This window comes from Nicotiana attenuata, chromosome 6 (assembly GCF_001879085.1).
Source record: "Nicotiana attenuata strain UT chromosome 6, NIATTr2, whole genome shotgun sequence".
In the NCBI taxonomy this organism is placed as follows: Eukaryota; Viridiplantae; Streptophyta; class Magnoliopsida; order Solanales; family Solanaceae; genus Nicotiana; species Nicotiana attenuata.
Window position 1 is genome coordinate 25,749,806 of NC_031994.1, and position 16,137 is coordinate 25,765,942.

Here is a 16,137-nt window from a genome sequence, read left to right on the forward strand (position 1 = left end):
AACTTCTGCTCATGGGTAGCTTCTGCGGCCGCACGGTAATTGTGCAGTCCGCACTTTGCACTAAAGCTCTGATGGACTCCATTAGCATTCTGCGGCCGCAGATGGAATTCTGCGGTCCACACTTGGGCCTTTGTGCCTGATTTTTGTCCTTGAGTTTATATCACTCCTTTTTGAGTTGTATTTCATCTTTGTGGCTCATTTCCTAGTACTCTTGCAATTAAGCATATTTTATCAGTTTTTGGGATTATAATTAAACACTTTTAGACTAAAACGAAAGTAAAAAGGCACTAATAAGTAGTCAAAATCCCCAGTTATTATTTGTCTACAACAACAACTATTAGTCTAGCATTTAGATGGCACAAAGAGAGGCTTTATATGAGGCGGTTTCTTTCTCCTATTGGTTAGTTTGAGCTAGGATGTTGGGTATTGATAGAATATAAGGGTCCACCAAACTCTATAGAGAACCAGGTTCTCTATCCGATTCAACAGTACACGCACACACAAGCACGTCAGTAAATAAACGACAAGAAGAATTTTACGTGGAAAATTCCCAGCTCAACGGGATTAAAAACCACGACCTACCCTTGTAGGATTTCAACTTCACTACTGAGCAACTTTTAGATTACAACCAATGCAACCTAGGAAGTAAACTCTTAATCCCTCACTAACTCGTAACACACCTATTACAAGCCACTTTGCAATAACTCTATTATAAAGACTTTGAAACATGACTAACTCTAGCCAAGACTTAAACACACATGTTTATGGTTTACAAGGGTTTCCTACAGAATGCCTCTTAAACAAGCGAGATACGAATTTCAGTTTTCAATAATTACAAAGTTACAACTCAACTAAGAACATACAATAACTCTGTATGGGAACTGGTTCGTAGTTATTTTGTTCTTTGTTCTTGAAGCACTTGGCACTTGCTTGCTGATTCGTCACGTGAGTGTGCTTGAGTGAAATCTCTAAGTGTTCAAGTGAATGTATTTCACCTCCCTTGATTGTATATATACATGTGTGACATTACTTACAATGATGTAAGCAAGGTAGGTAAAAAGTCTTCCCTGAAAAGTTGACTACTACACTGTTCTTGTACTGTAGCGTCTGCAGGCAGCAACTATCCAGTTGGAGAGTTGACTTCGCGTAGTCTCCTCGGGAACTGGTAGGGACCTGTTCCCTCAACTGTTCCTTCCACTCTGAAGACTTGAATCATGTCCCATGCTGAGTACCAACCTGGAACCTTGTGATCTTAAGGTCTTGTAAAAGTGTAACAGGTTCCTTATCTGGTTCTGGATAGTAAGTTTGTTAGATCATCAAAACATAAATCAAAGTACTTATGGCCAAAGTACTCGTAACCTATCAATTTCCCCCTTTTTGATGATGGCAAACTCATAAATAAAATGACAAAAAAACCACATAGAACGAGACTGTAAACTAGAAAGACCTTAAGTTTCCCTCTGAACCTGAATATCTGTATTCCCTGAAAATGAATTCCTCCTGAATCTGTATTTCTCCCCCTTCAGATCATTATTCATTTATGCTCATATTTTATTCAGTTAAATCAATCTTCCCCCTTTTGGCATCATAAAAAGCACAGAATAAGTTAGTAGCATAAAGAAGTCTAGCATGGCCAACTCATGTCACTTGTGTGCACACAACATGATAGAAAATAGAAACAAAGGAGCAGCAGTATAGACAACAAAAAGGAAATCACTTTCATTAACCAGATTTGGACTTATACAGGCGGGAGCAGATTCTTTATTTTCATCGACAGTCTATAACAAAAGCACAATTGCTTGAAATAACAAAACATCACCAAAAACAACTTAAGAAGATAGACACTAAAAACTGGACACTGAGGGGACATTCCTTAGGGGATACTGGAGGATGGGGGTTTGGAAGAGTAAGCAAGGGTTTGGAGGACAAGATCCATGCGAGCATTCGCGGACAATTGCTCATTGAGTAGTCTTTCTTTCAGGTCCTCCACCTATTTCCTGAGCTCAGCATTCTCCTTTGTTAGGCATGCAACTTCTGAGTTGTGAGAACTACTGGAACCAGGTGCCTCTTGCAACTGACTGAGCTGACTCTCAAGAATCGCGTTCCTAGCCTTCAACTTCCAGATCTCCTCTGTGTCATTATTCTGAGTATTTATCAGTTGTGATATTGTGGAAGTACTTCCAACTCCTCTGACTTTGTCAATACACTCACACTCCTCAAGAGTAGTTTTTGAAAAGGATTGCTTTTTAGTGCCCACTTTGGCTTGACCGAGAGGAACTTTGAAAAACTTAAAGACCTTTGTGAGAAGGAACCCATACGGCAGTCCAGGATTCCCATCTTAAAGGTTTTCTACCTTCTACATATGCCCAATCAATATGGCAGGCAAATTGATGGTGGTGAAATTATCCAAGGATTCCATAAGGAATAGGTCAGCTTTGGATGCAACAGATCTTCTTTCAGTGCGGGGAAGCAACACTTTGTTAACCATCTCAAAGAGCAACTGATATACTGGAAGGAGTTCCTTCTTATTCACCTATTCCCCATATTGTACTGACTTGTCCTTGATAATGACATTTCTGATGTTTGGTGTGCTGGCACCCTGAACAGATGACAGTCCTTCGGCTGGAACACCTAGAATTGACCCCAATAAGGCAGAGTCCATCACTATGTCCACCCCATTTATCAACACACAGATTTGATTACCATCTACTATGAAGAGGCTGGTATAGAAACTCTGTACCTCCTCTTCATAGGGGCCTCAATTCTAAGCAGATTGGTCCACTGTTGAGAATAAAAAATGTCCACTAATTGTCTCATCCCATCCATCTCTAGAATGTCAAAGGCAAATGTGCGGCCCTACAGTAGTTTGTGATTCCCCAACTTCCTTTTCTCAGATCTTAGAGACCCACTAACTTTTGCTTTCTTGACGGAACCAGGTTCCTCATCATCATTATCCCTTTTTCATTTCACTGACTTGCCAACAGAATTTTCCTTCTCCACTGACTTGTTCTGTATATGTTCACCAGATTTTTCCACTTCTTCCTCATCAGAATTGTCACCACTCTCCTTCACTGTCTTGTCACCAGAATTTTTTACCAACTTTTCACTGGAAATAGCATTAGCACTCTTGTAAGGACTCTTAGCACCTTTAGAAGTGTGCCTTTTGGATTGAGAGAGAGAGTGCTTCTTCCTTGAAGACTTGCGGGTCAGGGAACTAGGTTCCTCTTTGGTTTCCTCATCCACATCAACTTCAAGGACATCCTTTTCTTGTACAACTTTTCCATCCTTGACCAACCTTCTCCTTCTCCGACTCCTTTTACTCTTCTTGAGAGCAGACTCTAGAGCCTCTTTTTCCTTCAACTGTGTAGTGGGTCGCTTAAGAGGTGGCTCTAAAGTTACCACTGGCTTAGTCCTAGCCCTGATAAAACTACCATATGCCAAATCATCTGTGTCTTCTCGCTGTCAGGATTTGTCTTAGGCTTCACCATAGTTAAAGGCTCAACATAGAAGCGGGGAGAAGGAGCAGGATCAATACTGGCCTAGGGAGATGACTGCAGACCTGGATCCTCCATGGAGGGATCAGGTTCTTCATTTGGGACCCAGTAGTATCATCTTGAATTGGTTGTTCAAATGGAACAAGTGCTCCCCAGTCTTCTGTGAACTGAGGCTCTTCCCCCTAAACCTCAGACATTCTTCCACCTTCCTCTACAACAATACCATCTGAAGTAATGGAAAGCATATTTTCTATCCCCTTTCTTTCTTATGGTTTCATGGAAATTTCAGCAAAAGAAGGAGTGATACCTGTAGAATCGTGGCATGTCATGGTTGTCTCAGTCTCTTCATGACTAATCACTGAATTTTCACTCGAGTGCCCAACCATGGAGAGGGTTGATGATTCCTAAGCAAGGTTCCCCTATTTACCCTGTTGACTCTATTTTACCGGTGAGACTGGAGGAGGATGAACATTCTCAGACTTGCTCAGATAAGGAGCAGACTCAGAGTGGGTAGGAGAGGGAGTGGAGTGTGGAGGAGACTCTGCTTTAGGGTTTAGACTAGTGATCGTGTTGGAGAAGGAGTTTACCACTAGAATCCTGACTTGTGAGGACTCAATCACGGTGTTGTCGGGCACACAAGAGGTTTCTTGATTTTCAAACATGGTGAGACTATACTCGCAGGGTTGTGAATTAAGAAGAGAGAAGACAAGGAGAGGTTTTTGAATTTGGAAGAGAAGGGTTGTGATGTTGATTTATTTATGATGAGGGACCGGTTCTGAAACGGCGGCAACCCTTTTTACTTGGGGAGTTGTATTGATCAGAAAAAGGTGTGACGCTTTGGATGGAAAGACACATCTTAAAGATATTGTCACGATGGTGTGATGTGGCATTGTTTTTGTCCATTTTAAACTGTTTATGAAAAGACAGAGAAGCTACTAACGTGTATCAGGAAAACCAGGTTCCCTAATAGGTCTGGCAAGTGAGTTTAAACCCTTATTCATCATGCACTACAACATCTGCTTCTATAGTCATCATGCGTGTCTACCTATAATGGTGTAGAGGTGAGTTAGACTTAGCCAGAAAAAACTTTAGATAGGTTTTACCTAACTATGACTTTCATAACCAATCATGAGGAACCGGGTTCTCAGTTGGGTCTTATCATCCCCCAGTGCAAGTCGATTTTTCTCGGAATGGTTTCTTCCTAGGGCTTTTGGTGAAGATGTCTGCAACTTGATCTTTAGCAATCAATGTATTTGGCCCTCTTGAGTTGGACTCAAGTTCGTCTAATTTGCTTCTTGGTCCACAGCATTTGAGCACAGCAGGAGGCTGATGATACATATTCTGCTTCAGCTGTTGAGGGTGCCATTTAATTTTACTTCCTTAAGCCGCATAAGACAAGACAGGAATCCATAGAATGTCTCATTTCAGGTGAGTTTTTCCTATCCATTACTTGAAGTAAAGTAGAGAACCAGATCATGTGTTCCTCTATGATATCAAAAAAATCTTACACCATCATCCTTCAGATGAGAATCCTTTGGATTTGACTGAACCCTTGCACAAAACCAAACTCTGAGCATAATGTCTGGTCTACTTGCAGTGAGGTACATGAGTGATTCAGTGATGTCTCTATCCATGATTTGATTTAGAGGAGAACCACTTTCATCTATGTCTGGGCGTGTAGCTGCAACAATGGGGGTGTTGATGAACTCTGATGCTTCTATACCAAATCCTTTTTCAATAACTCGTTTTTCAGCTTCTATTGTTGTAGACGCGGGACCAGGTTCCTTGCTGGAATGGGCGTTCTCCACCTTGATCAGTATTTCTGTTCTCTCTTGAGACGAGTACATCAGGAAGACTCCTCCATCTCTTTTATCATCAGATTTTCAAATCTGATCCTTCCCATTGTTGAGAGCATAACAATTATACTCAGATATCCTCAATTGAGTCAACAACTCTGTTCAAGATGTTTGCAATTCCTCTATCAAATAATATTGACCGTGCCCAAACTTCAAGAGTCCTTTTCTTCTTTTCCACAACTCCATTTGTTGTGGTGTTCTTGGAGCTAAGCGGTTGAGTAATCCCTCTTTGAATACATCATACATCCATTATGGCGTTATCCAAACCTGTTCCATGATCTGATTTGATGCAAGCCACGTTTATTTCTATCTATACCTGGATCTTCTTGGCAAAAGCCATAATCATTTGAAAGATATCATCCTTGATTTTGAAGAGCAGAGTCCAAGTGGACTTGAGGTGCTGATTGCCCCCTTTTGGGCTTAAATGGAGATCTAACATACATTCCTTTTGCACAGGCATTACACACTGTGTGTTCCTTAATACTCAACTTGGTCAGATCACGAACCAGGTCCTTCAGGGCCAGTTTATTTAGTGATGAAACACCTACATATCCCGGCTTTCTGTCCCATAGTTCAGCATTGATTTCAACAACTCTCAACCAACTTATATCACCGCTCCTCAGAGGCTCAAGCCCAGCAACATAAGTATTCTTGTATCTTTTGGCTACAACATCACCTCACTAGTCATAGGGTTTGAGATTGCGCATATCATGGACAAGAATTTCACTTTATTTCCCTTGAAACATGTCTTCCAAATAGTTCCATAGTTAATGCATCTTTATCATTGATTTGACTATGGTATGCATCAATTAGCACATTTGCTAATGACATGAGCTTTTTAGGAGAGTATGATTTCAGATTTCTCTGAACATCAAGAAAGTTTACCTCATCACCGTCGTCATCTTCATCGTCATCAAATTGATCCATTAGAGCAAAGTTTGAATTATACTCAGTTGTTTCATTTTCCACTACCATCATTGAACTACCAACATGGTCGTCTTCTTCTTCGGATTCGCTGGAGGAGTCTCCCCATGCAGCAAGAGCTTGCTTTACAACATTGTCAGCATCATTCTTCCTCTTGAAGCGTTTGTCAGGAACCTGGTTCCTCTTGGCTGCTTTGTCAAAGTTGTTATTATACTGATCTTGCTTTCGGAGGGGGCAATCCTTGATGAAGTGTCCTGGCGTGCAACATTCATGACAGAGGTCAAAATTTCTTGTCTTACTAGAACTTCCCCTTTTGGAATGCCTCCATTCCTGCGAACCATCTTCTGGAATCTTCTAATCAAGTAGGCCATTCCCCGTCTTCACCACTTGAGTCATTGCTGTCCGTCTTGTGGACCAGGTTCTTTTCCCTCTTGGGCTTTCTTCTTTCATTGTCCTTCTTCTTGTTCATTTCATAAGTTTTCAGGTTTCCAACAAGTTCATCCATGGTCAGTGTCTGCAAGTCCTTAGCCTTTGTAATGGCGTTAACTTTGCTTTCCCAAGAACTGGGCAGTACACCAAGAATTTTTCTGACAAGCTTGTTTCTCGGAATACTTTCACCAAGAGAGTGAAGCTCATTGATGATGGAGGTGAATTGAGTATGAATATCTTGGATGGATTCATCATCTTTAATTTTGAAAAGCTCATATTCAGTTGTGAGCATATCAATCTTGGATTGCTTTACCTGAGTTGTTCCCTCGCGAGCTGTCTGAAGAGCCTCTCAGATCTCTTTTGCCGATTGACATGCTGATATCCTATTATATTCATCGGGACCAATGCCACAAACAAGGATTTTCTTGGCACGAAAGTTCTTTTCTATGGCTTTTCTATTAGCGTCATTGAATTCTTTTCTAGTCTTGGAGATGACTACACCTAATTCACCAAGATTCTTTGTAGGGACAAAGGGTCCGTCACATATAACATCCCATAGCTCAGAATCTTCAGCCATGATGAAGTCATGCACCCTTGTTTTCCACCATCTATAATATTGCCCGTTGAACCTTGGAGGTGTGTAAGTAGACTGGCCTTCTTAGAAGTTTGGAGGTGCAGCCATGAGGATCCTTTCTAGGTGTTAACTTGATAGAAAGAACCCGCTCTGATACCAATTGATTTTGAATATAAGGGTCGACCAAACTCTATAGAGAACCAGGTTGTCTATCAGATTCAACAGTACACGCACACACACGCACGACAGTAAGTAAATGAAAAGAGGAATTTTATGTGCAAAATTCCCAGCTCAACGGAGTTAAAAACCACGACCTACCCTTGTAGGATTTCAACTTCACTACTAAGCAACTTTTAGATTACAACCTATGCAACCTAGGAATTAAACTCTTAATCCCTCACTAACATGTAACACACCTATTACAAGCCACTTTGCAATAACTCTATTATAAATATTTTGAAACATGACTAACTCTAGCCAAGACATAAACACATAGGTTTAAGGTTTACAAGGCTTTCCTACAGAATGCTTCTTAAACAAGCGAGATAGGAAATTCAGTTTAAGACTATTATAAAGTTACAACTCAACTAAGGATATATAATAACTCTGTGTGGGAATTGGTCCATAGTTTTATTCAGGTGTGACTACTTGATTATTCACGTAATAATGACCTTGTTTGAGATCTTGTTGAGTTATATGAGGGAGATTAGTTCTTGGATATTGGATTGTCTAATAGACCTTGCTCATATTCATCTTGTCCTTAATGACATATGGTTATTCGTCCTTTTTGTATTATATTATGAATTTTGCCATGCTTGGTTCCTTGTTGTGTGTTTCCATGTGAATTGGGATGTTGGATCGGGTTTCCACAACAATATGCCCAGGGGATCGGGTTGTCGCGGCAACAATTTTGTATTGGATCGGGTTGTGCGCTATAACACATACTTATGAGTTCTGGTGTTCGTTGTGATATTTTCTTCCTTGTGGGTTTGACTTTATTTTTCACGAATATTGTTTTATCCCTGTTGATTTGAGACGTTGAGAAAGGTTTGGTTATTTTATTTGAGAAACATGGTTTTCACATCTATTATTGGGTCCTTTAATTATTTTATGTCTTTATTCCTGTTATTATGGTAAGTGTTTTATCCTCATCACTATCTCGTCGAGGTTAGGCTCAATAGTTACTGAGTTCATGAGGTCAGTTTGCTCATATTACACTTCTACACTTCTTGTGCAGATTCAAATATTGGTACCAGCAGAATCCCGAGAGGTGCTTAGCCATTACCAGACAGGAGACTCAAGGTAGTATTTAGTACACTTTAGAAGCTCATGTACTCAGTGACATCAGTCTTGGGAGGTTGTTAGACAGTTGAATTGGTTGAGACTTGTTGTTTAATTTCTGAGCTTTTTCTATTATTTATGATATTATGTTGTTTAATATTAGTTTTATATCTTTTATTATTGTTGGAGTGTTGACTTGCTTAGCAAGCAGCATTACACGTCATCACGACCCCTTGGTTGGAATTTTGGGTCGTGATATTTCTCTTTTGAAATTGATGTATTAAACCCTTGTAATATTAAATCAATGAAATGCTTTTTTCAGTTTAACACAAATTTCCTCCTTACTTTTTTGCAATGTATGCTTATTCAAAGAAATCAACGTGATGCTGTCAACTTAAATTTTGATGACTACGTTATGACGTAACCCTTCTTTATTAACTTATGTAACTGAACTTAAACTAAAACTTTAAACTGTCTCAATACCTCGGTGAAGATGAATAAATAACGTAGGGCAAAAAATAAGTTTATTTTGTTAGTTTATATCCTAATAATTGCCTAGGCCGCTTAGTTTAAGTTGTTCACTCTAGCAGACTCTTTTTTTGTGCTATACATTGTTTGTACTCATGCTGGATAAAGTAACATACAATTTATGCTCGTGCGTAAAGGAGCCTTACAACTTGAAGACTTTGCTTAAATTTGAAGAGTTTTATAGCTTGATGACCTTGCCCAAATTTGAGGGTTGTGCAACTTGAATTTGCTTAAATTTTAAGTGCTTCATATCTTGAAGACTTCGATTATTTGAGGAGTTTTAATTCTTGAATATTTTGTTTGAATTTGAGGAGTTTTTTTAATCTTGAAGACTTTGCTCAAATTTAAAGAACTTTGCAACTTGAATACTTCGCTCCAATTTGAAGAGCTTTCAATTTGAAGATTTAGCTTGAATTTTAATAGTTTCATAACATGCAGTTTAGGCTCATGCAATAAGGAGCTTAGAAACTTGCATTTTAAGCTCGTGTTTTGAGGAAATTTAACTTGAAGATCTGGCTTGAACATGACAAACTCTGTGACTTGAAGTGGATTCTCAAATTTGAAGAGCTTTGAAACTTTAAAGATTTAACTCGAATTTGAAGAGCCTCATGACATGTAGTTTCTCGTGATTCAAGGAGCGTTATAACTTGAACATTTAGCTCGAACTTGAGTAACTATATGACAAGCAGTTTAGGCTCATGCGTCAAGGAGCATCAACATGGAGTTTAGGCTCGTGGATTGAAGAACATAGAAACTTGTAGTTTAGGATCATGCACAGAGGAGCGTCAGGACTTACAGTTTAGGCTCGTGTACCGAGGAGTTAAGTGACATGCAGATACTCTTCGCTTTCAGTTTTTAGATGAAAACTTGCTCCCATTATCGACATTGTCTACTTTCTTCTCATTATGAGGCTCAAATACGAACAACCCTTGATCTCTAATTGTAGCCATGCTCAATTTCATATCATGTGCACAGGTGGCCAGCTCTTCAAATGTTATAGGCTTTATTCCTTGTAGTATATAACAAAGGCCCCAATGCATACCTTAGATGCACATTTAGATGCCAGAAGTTTCGCTAAGACGACCTTTGTAATTGAGGCTTAAGCTTCTCCAACAATTGATGAAGTCAATGACTGTAATCCTCCTTCCGTTGGCGGGCATTTATAAGTTCAATCATGCCCAAAGTGCACCTCATGCTATAGAACCGATTGAGGAATTCTTGCTCCAATTGCTCCCAATTGTCGATAGAATCAGGTTCAGGATCTATGCACCAATTGAAAGCATTTCCTCTGAGACATCCAACAAACTTCTTAAGAATGGCATAAGTCATCCCTTTGATAGAGATCGTATATAGAGTGACACGATAAGAGATTGGATAAAATCTGATGCTCAAGACGTTATCATCTTTTTTGCATGAAGGGCTTGCTAGACTGGCAATGGTGTTCTTATGACAGGATAAATTGAGCCAAAGTTTATTCGACCACCTCAGAGATGTTGTTCCCCTTTTCTGGGATGTACAAAGAGGATCTCCCTTCTTTTGGAGAAGATGAACTGAAAACATGAGTTGTTGACGACACTTCAAGTTCTTGTTGTCTTAGCATTTCCGTGGGAACAATCAATTTGCTTTTGGAGTCAGATCTAGAGTTGATCTATATTGCGATTATCGTGGTGTTATTGTGCTTTGAAGAAAAGAGATGAGAGTTGGAGATATCCCATTGGGCGTGCCAAAAATTTATAACATCATATTTCTTATCCGAAGAGAATATCGACAAATATAATATATGATTTCATAAGTGATGCGGGTTACAATCTCTAGGATATTTTGAATCTGTATTGATGCAATCCTCTGATTCTTCTCCTTACGAATATCGGTTTTAGGGCTCGAGAGCTTGATCCTGAACTTGGTAAATTTTGAATTTGTAATACGTCAAGAACGATTTAGTAATCGTTATGAACCATGATTTGAGATATGACGAATGGAAGATTTGAAGCAGCCCGCCTGAGATTTGACTTCATTTTGCCTTTGGGATTTGACCGTAGATGAAGAATAAAGGAAGACCTTGATGCTGTTCTTCAGAGTTTCTTTAGTTTAATTCCTTCCGCTTGTTTGATGTATTTTTGGCCTTTTGATTCCTTCTTTTCCTTTTGACAGGTGAGTTGTGACCCTTTTATATAAGCATGAGGTAGAGTAATCTCCAAGAAAACTCTCCTGGAACATTCAGTTGGAGGCTCATGAATTGATCCATCTAATAGAAGGCCAATTACTGAGCTGGCCCAATAGTATTGGACTTTAATTAAATCAATTTAAAATAATGTAAAGTGATACCAGATGTCACTTTTAAGTATGTTGTTCAAAATATATCCATAGTTTACAATGTATTTAAAGATTAGCCAATTCGCTCAAACTTCAGGATATTGTGTCCTACAGTTCGAATATTAAATGTAGAAATTAAAAAATTTTATCATGAATTTTAAATTGGTAGTTCAGAAATTGAAGCCACTTAGTCCTGCATTTCAAATTAACAGCTCCAAAATTTAGGATACCAAGCCCTGTATTCCAAATTAGCAGCTCAAAAATTTAGAATACAAAAATTCGGAATACTCGATCAGGCGAATTCACTAATCTTTAAAGATATAATAAATTGTGAATTTATTTTAAAAACAGTCTTAAAAGTGGCTTCTAATGCATTTCGCCCTTAAATAATTGACCCTATCATAACAGCTCATAAAATTTTATAATTAAATCAAAATTTGTTATGGGTTTAAATTGAACAAAATTCTAATTGTCTACCATGTGCAAATTTACTGCCATTTGCTGTGCATATAGAAGATTCACCCTAGCTTAAGTCTTATTCCAGTAGTAATATAGAGTAGTAATGTGGAGCAACATTCTCAGATTGCTGGAATTAACAAGAGAGTGCCCCACACAGGCTCTCTATATTCCCTTTTCAATGGACTTTTTTTTCTCGAAGAAGTTGAAAATATCAACTTTCGGCGCCTTCCGTAAATGATGTTAAGCTGTTCTTGTTCGTAATTCGTGATTCATCATTTCTCTCAGCGCCATCAAAGTCAATTTTCACAGACCAAATAGTCAAGGCATCAATCCCAATGCCTTTAGGTGGAAAGAAAATTTAACATATATGGGAAAAGTATTTAATTTTTTTTTTTAAACTTCAATTTTCACAACATGAAAAATCTTAATTAGTGAGTCCCAATATCCAGTCTTGTCACGTTTTACAAACTCAATACAGAACTAAAATCACCCAACAGAAGTTTCACATATTTCACTAGCTCTTTCCAATACAACAACAACAACAACTACCCAGTATAATTCCATCAAGTGGGGTCTGAAAAGGATAGGATGTACGCAGCCTTACCCCTACCCTGGAATGATAGGGTGCTATTCTTCTAATACATCAAACTTAAATAACCCGCTTGCCCATCAATATAGACTGAATTTAAGGCGAGTTTTATGAGTTCAACTGAATTCATTGTTTTAACTTGAATTATGTATACTAATGCAAAAAATCCTTAGATAGTATACACTAAATATGATCAGGTTAATTCTGGATTCACTGACTCAAAACCCTAAATCGGTCTCTTTTCATTAATTCAGCTTAAGTATCGGCATAACCTTGCTTGTACTTGCGGAATATTTCATCAGTTTTGGCATTTCTAAAAGCACAGCACCCAATTAAATAAACCCAAATCAATCCAACAAGAGTTATGAGCAGAATTATATCTGCCCTCCTCCATTCTTTCTTCAAATTAGCTAACAATCCAGCTTTGCAAGAATCACAAGAGTAGCAAAGTTGTGTTTGATCATTGTTCCATTGCAAGCAATCCATATCTGCAACATTGTTTATAGGGCTAATCCAATATGTTGGGTTCACAAATGTGTACCCACATTGTGTTGGTGGCTTACAGCACCCTGACTGCAAAAAGAGAGAATACGTGAAGAATGCCTAAAAGGAATTTAGTTCCAAGGCATATTACCACACGGAAATGGAATAAGATTCTTGTGTCTTTTAAGTAAAACTTGCTTGCTTTTGTTAATTCTTGTCTATTCTTTATGTATACTTGTTTGATGTTGGAATCACTCCAGGTATAATCACAGTTAACAAATTTTTTTTAAGGAAAGAAAGCTTCCCTTTAATTATAAGAATTTTTCCTTAATACAAGGAAAACGAACAACTTCAACTACACTTCAACACAAATCAATTTGGCGCCGACTTTGTGAATCCTTACTTTAATTTGATGCTATTAAGGTCCACACCTAAACTCTGAACATAATATGATTAAAAGAATATTAATTTTACTAGATGGCATTATAATTCTTTTTTTCATATTTTCTACTCGCATATAAATTTTGAACTAACAGAATAGAACCCTCATAGCAAATAATATTGGACTTAAAATAAACATACTAGCATGACTAATTAATACCTACTTTGCTTAGCACACGCGTAAATTTAGAATACGGAGCTACTACCTACTTTATTTTTCAATCAATTCTAAGGGAGCAAAACTGTGAAACAAATATTAAATTTCCATAAGAATTTTTTTTTTCCATTTCCTTTTTATATTAAAACAAGAAATCTCATGTGCTACCTTTTTCTATGAGTTTGAAAAATCACAAAAGCATGAATTCATGCAAGAAAAAGTTACCTGCAAAGGGCTAAGAGGAGCATTAAAGAAATCTTGAGCCATGCGATAACTTTGATTCAACTGAGCACACATTGTTGTGGAGCTAAGGCAACTTCTTATTCTATCCCATTTGTAAGAACTTTGAACTCTCCTTCTAAGCCAGCCAGAATAGTCATCAAGATGATATTCCAAATAAGCCCTACTTGGTTCCATATGGCCTGAACCTCTAATAGTGACCATGTAAATAAAAACCACCAAACAGGCAAGCAAAACTATGAGAATGAGCATAGCAATGAGGTAGAAAATGAGAAGTGCTGGAATCCTCCAAAACCCTCCAATAAAACCAGCAAGAGCGACAACTAAAATGACAACTCCTAAGATAATAACTGGCCATTGTAGAATCTTGACACAAGAGTTGTCAGTCTCCATTGCTAGCCAAATTCCAGCACCAATCACTGGAATTGACAATAGCATGGCTACAAAGTTGATGCACCCTATGACATTATTACTTAATGCCATTTTCTTTCTTGCTTGTTTTTTTAGTTCTCTAAAGATTTTGCGAAAGGAATTTGAAAGATTGGGAGAGATGGATACTGTAGAAGACAAGAGAACTTGATATCTAGGGTAAGCTACTTCTTGTTCCTTACCTTGGATCCATGAAATTAGTAATGGTTTTTATAATAAAGAAGGGGTAATTTAATCTTTTTGGGTCCAAATGTCTAAATCACTTTAGTGCTACTTTTTCAAAAGGGAAACAGGTTGTAAAGAAAACAAAAGTGAGGGAAAAGAAGAATTCGTCGTTACATAGATCAGAATGAAAGTTTATGTCCCATGTCCTGGTATGATATAACGAGTAGTACAGTGCATAGGATGTCCCACATTTCTAATATTCCAAGGTTGCATCTACACTAAGATTCTTTAATTTGCCTGTACTTTCTTTTCTTCATTTATTTTAATTTATTTTCTCCGGAGGAGTATTATTTGCAAAAGAAGTAGGAACGTATTGTTGGAAAATTAGTGATATCTCAAAAGGTAATGTCAATCTTGGTTTGGACTATCTTTTCTCTTTGAAGTATTATTTACATCTACTTATTATTTAGTAAATTATTTTACATTTAATAGAGTCAAACTACCCGTAATCAAGCCGTTAAGTAGCCGTTGAAGCAAATCCTATATAAACATGGTCTTTGGAGATCTAAAGACACACTTTCTAATATAACTTTTTGAATCATCTTTTCCTCCTATATGCTGGGTTTCTTTCTTGAGTTTTCTGCTAGTTATGTTCCCAGTTTAATAACTGAAAGAGCTTTTTGAATCCTGGGGGATACGCCTAAAATTATTTATCACTGTGTGAGCGAAATATCCTTAAGGACAGTGTCCTTGACACGCCTCGAGCTAATTCTTATTCTCCATAACTAATTTTTCCAACAATCGGAAGGATACTTCCACAATGTTATGGAGAATAACATGGCTAATATTATTATTGATGCTACTACACCTGTTACATTTGTTTCTGGTTGTAATTCCATTGTCGCGAGAAGATGGTTGGTATTCTTTGTGGATGAGGAGTTGTCACGACCCTGAATTCCCACCATCTGGATCGTGATGGTGCCTAACATTTCACTTGCTAGGCAAGCCAACGTTAGAACAATTTACGTCTTTTAACAGTTTAAGTGATAGCATTGATAAAGAATTGAAATAACAGATATGTTCTAGATATAAATGCGGAAGTTAAACAACCAAACGTCTATTACAATTCCCTGAACCTGGAGTTACAAGTGCACGAGCTTCTAAGCTAATACACATAAGAGTCTGAAATAAGTACAGGCTATCTGAATGAAGTTATACAACTAAAAAGAAAAAAGGATGGGGACTCCAGGAGCTGCGGGCGCTGAACAGCCATACCTCAAGCCTCCAACAATGTCCAATCCGAGCACGCTAATAATCGCCGATGGGATCGACTCCAAAATCTGCACAGTGTGCAGAGTGTAGTATCAGTACAACCAACCCCATGTACTAGTAAGTGCCGAGCCTAACCTCGACGAAGTAGTGACGAGGCTAAGGGCGTCACCTACACTAAAACCCGTACGCAGTATATAATAAGGGCAGAATAATTGAAATACAGTGCAAAATTAAACAGCCAACCGGAAATGATAACCACAGCCCCGAAAATAAACCAGTGTCGTCCAGAATTACCGATCTTTACCAGTTCAAACAAAATATCAAAAAAACAACACAGATCAAGAAATAGAAACATACATATTATTGCGGCGCGCAACCCGATCCCACCATATATCAATACCAATATCGTAATTTCACCCTTATTTTACCATATCAATCCACCCTTATTCCACCTGTTGCGGCGTGCAACCCGATCCCATATATGTTGAGCTTTTTAAACATAA

General features: G+C 38.1%; 1 protein-coding gene across 1 annotated transcript; it reads right to left on the minus strand.

The window, feature by feature from the left end:
* On the minus strand, positions 12,279-14,452 carry LOC109226729 (protein TORNADO 2). Its single transcript, XM_019391573.1, has 2 exons — positions 13,754-14,452; positions 12,279-13,020 (listed from the first exon to the last, which is right to left on the minus strand). Exons 1-2 carry the CDS (start codon positions 14,249-14,251, stop codon positions 12,703-12,705), a joined length of 816 nt encoding a protein of 271 aa, XP_019247118.1. The 5' UTR covers positions 14,252-14,452; the 3' UTR covers positions 12,279-12,702.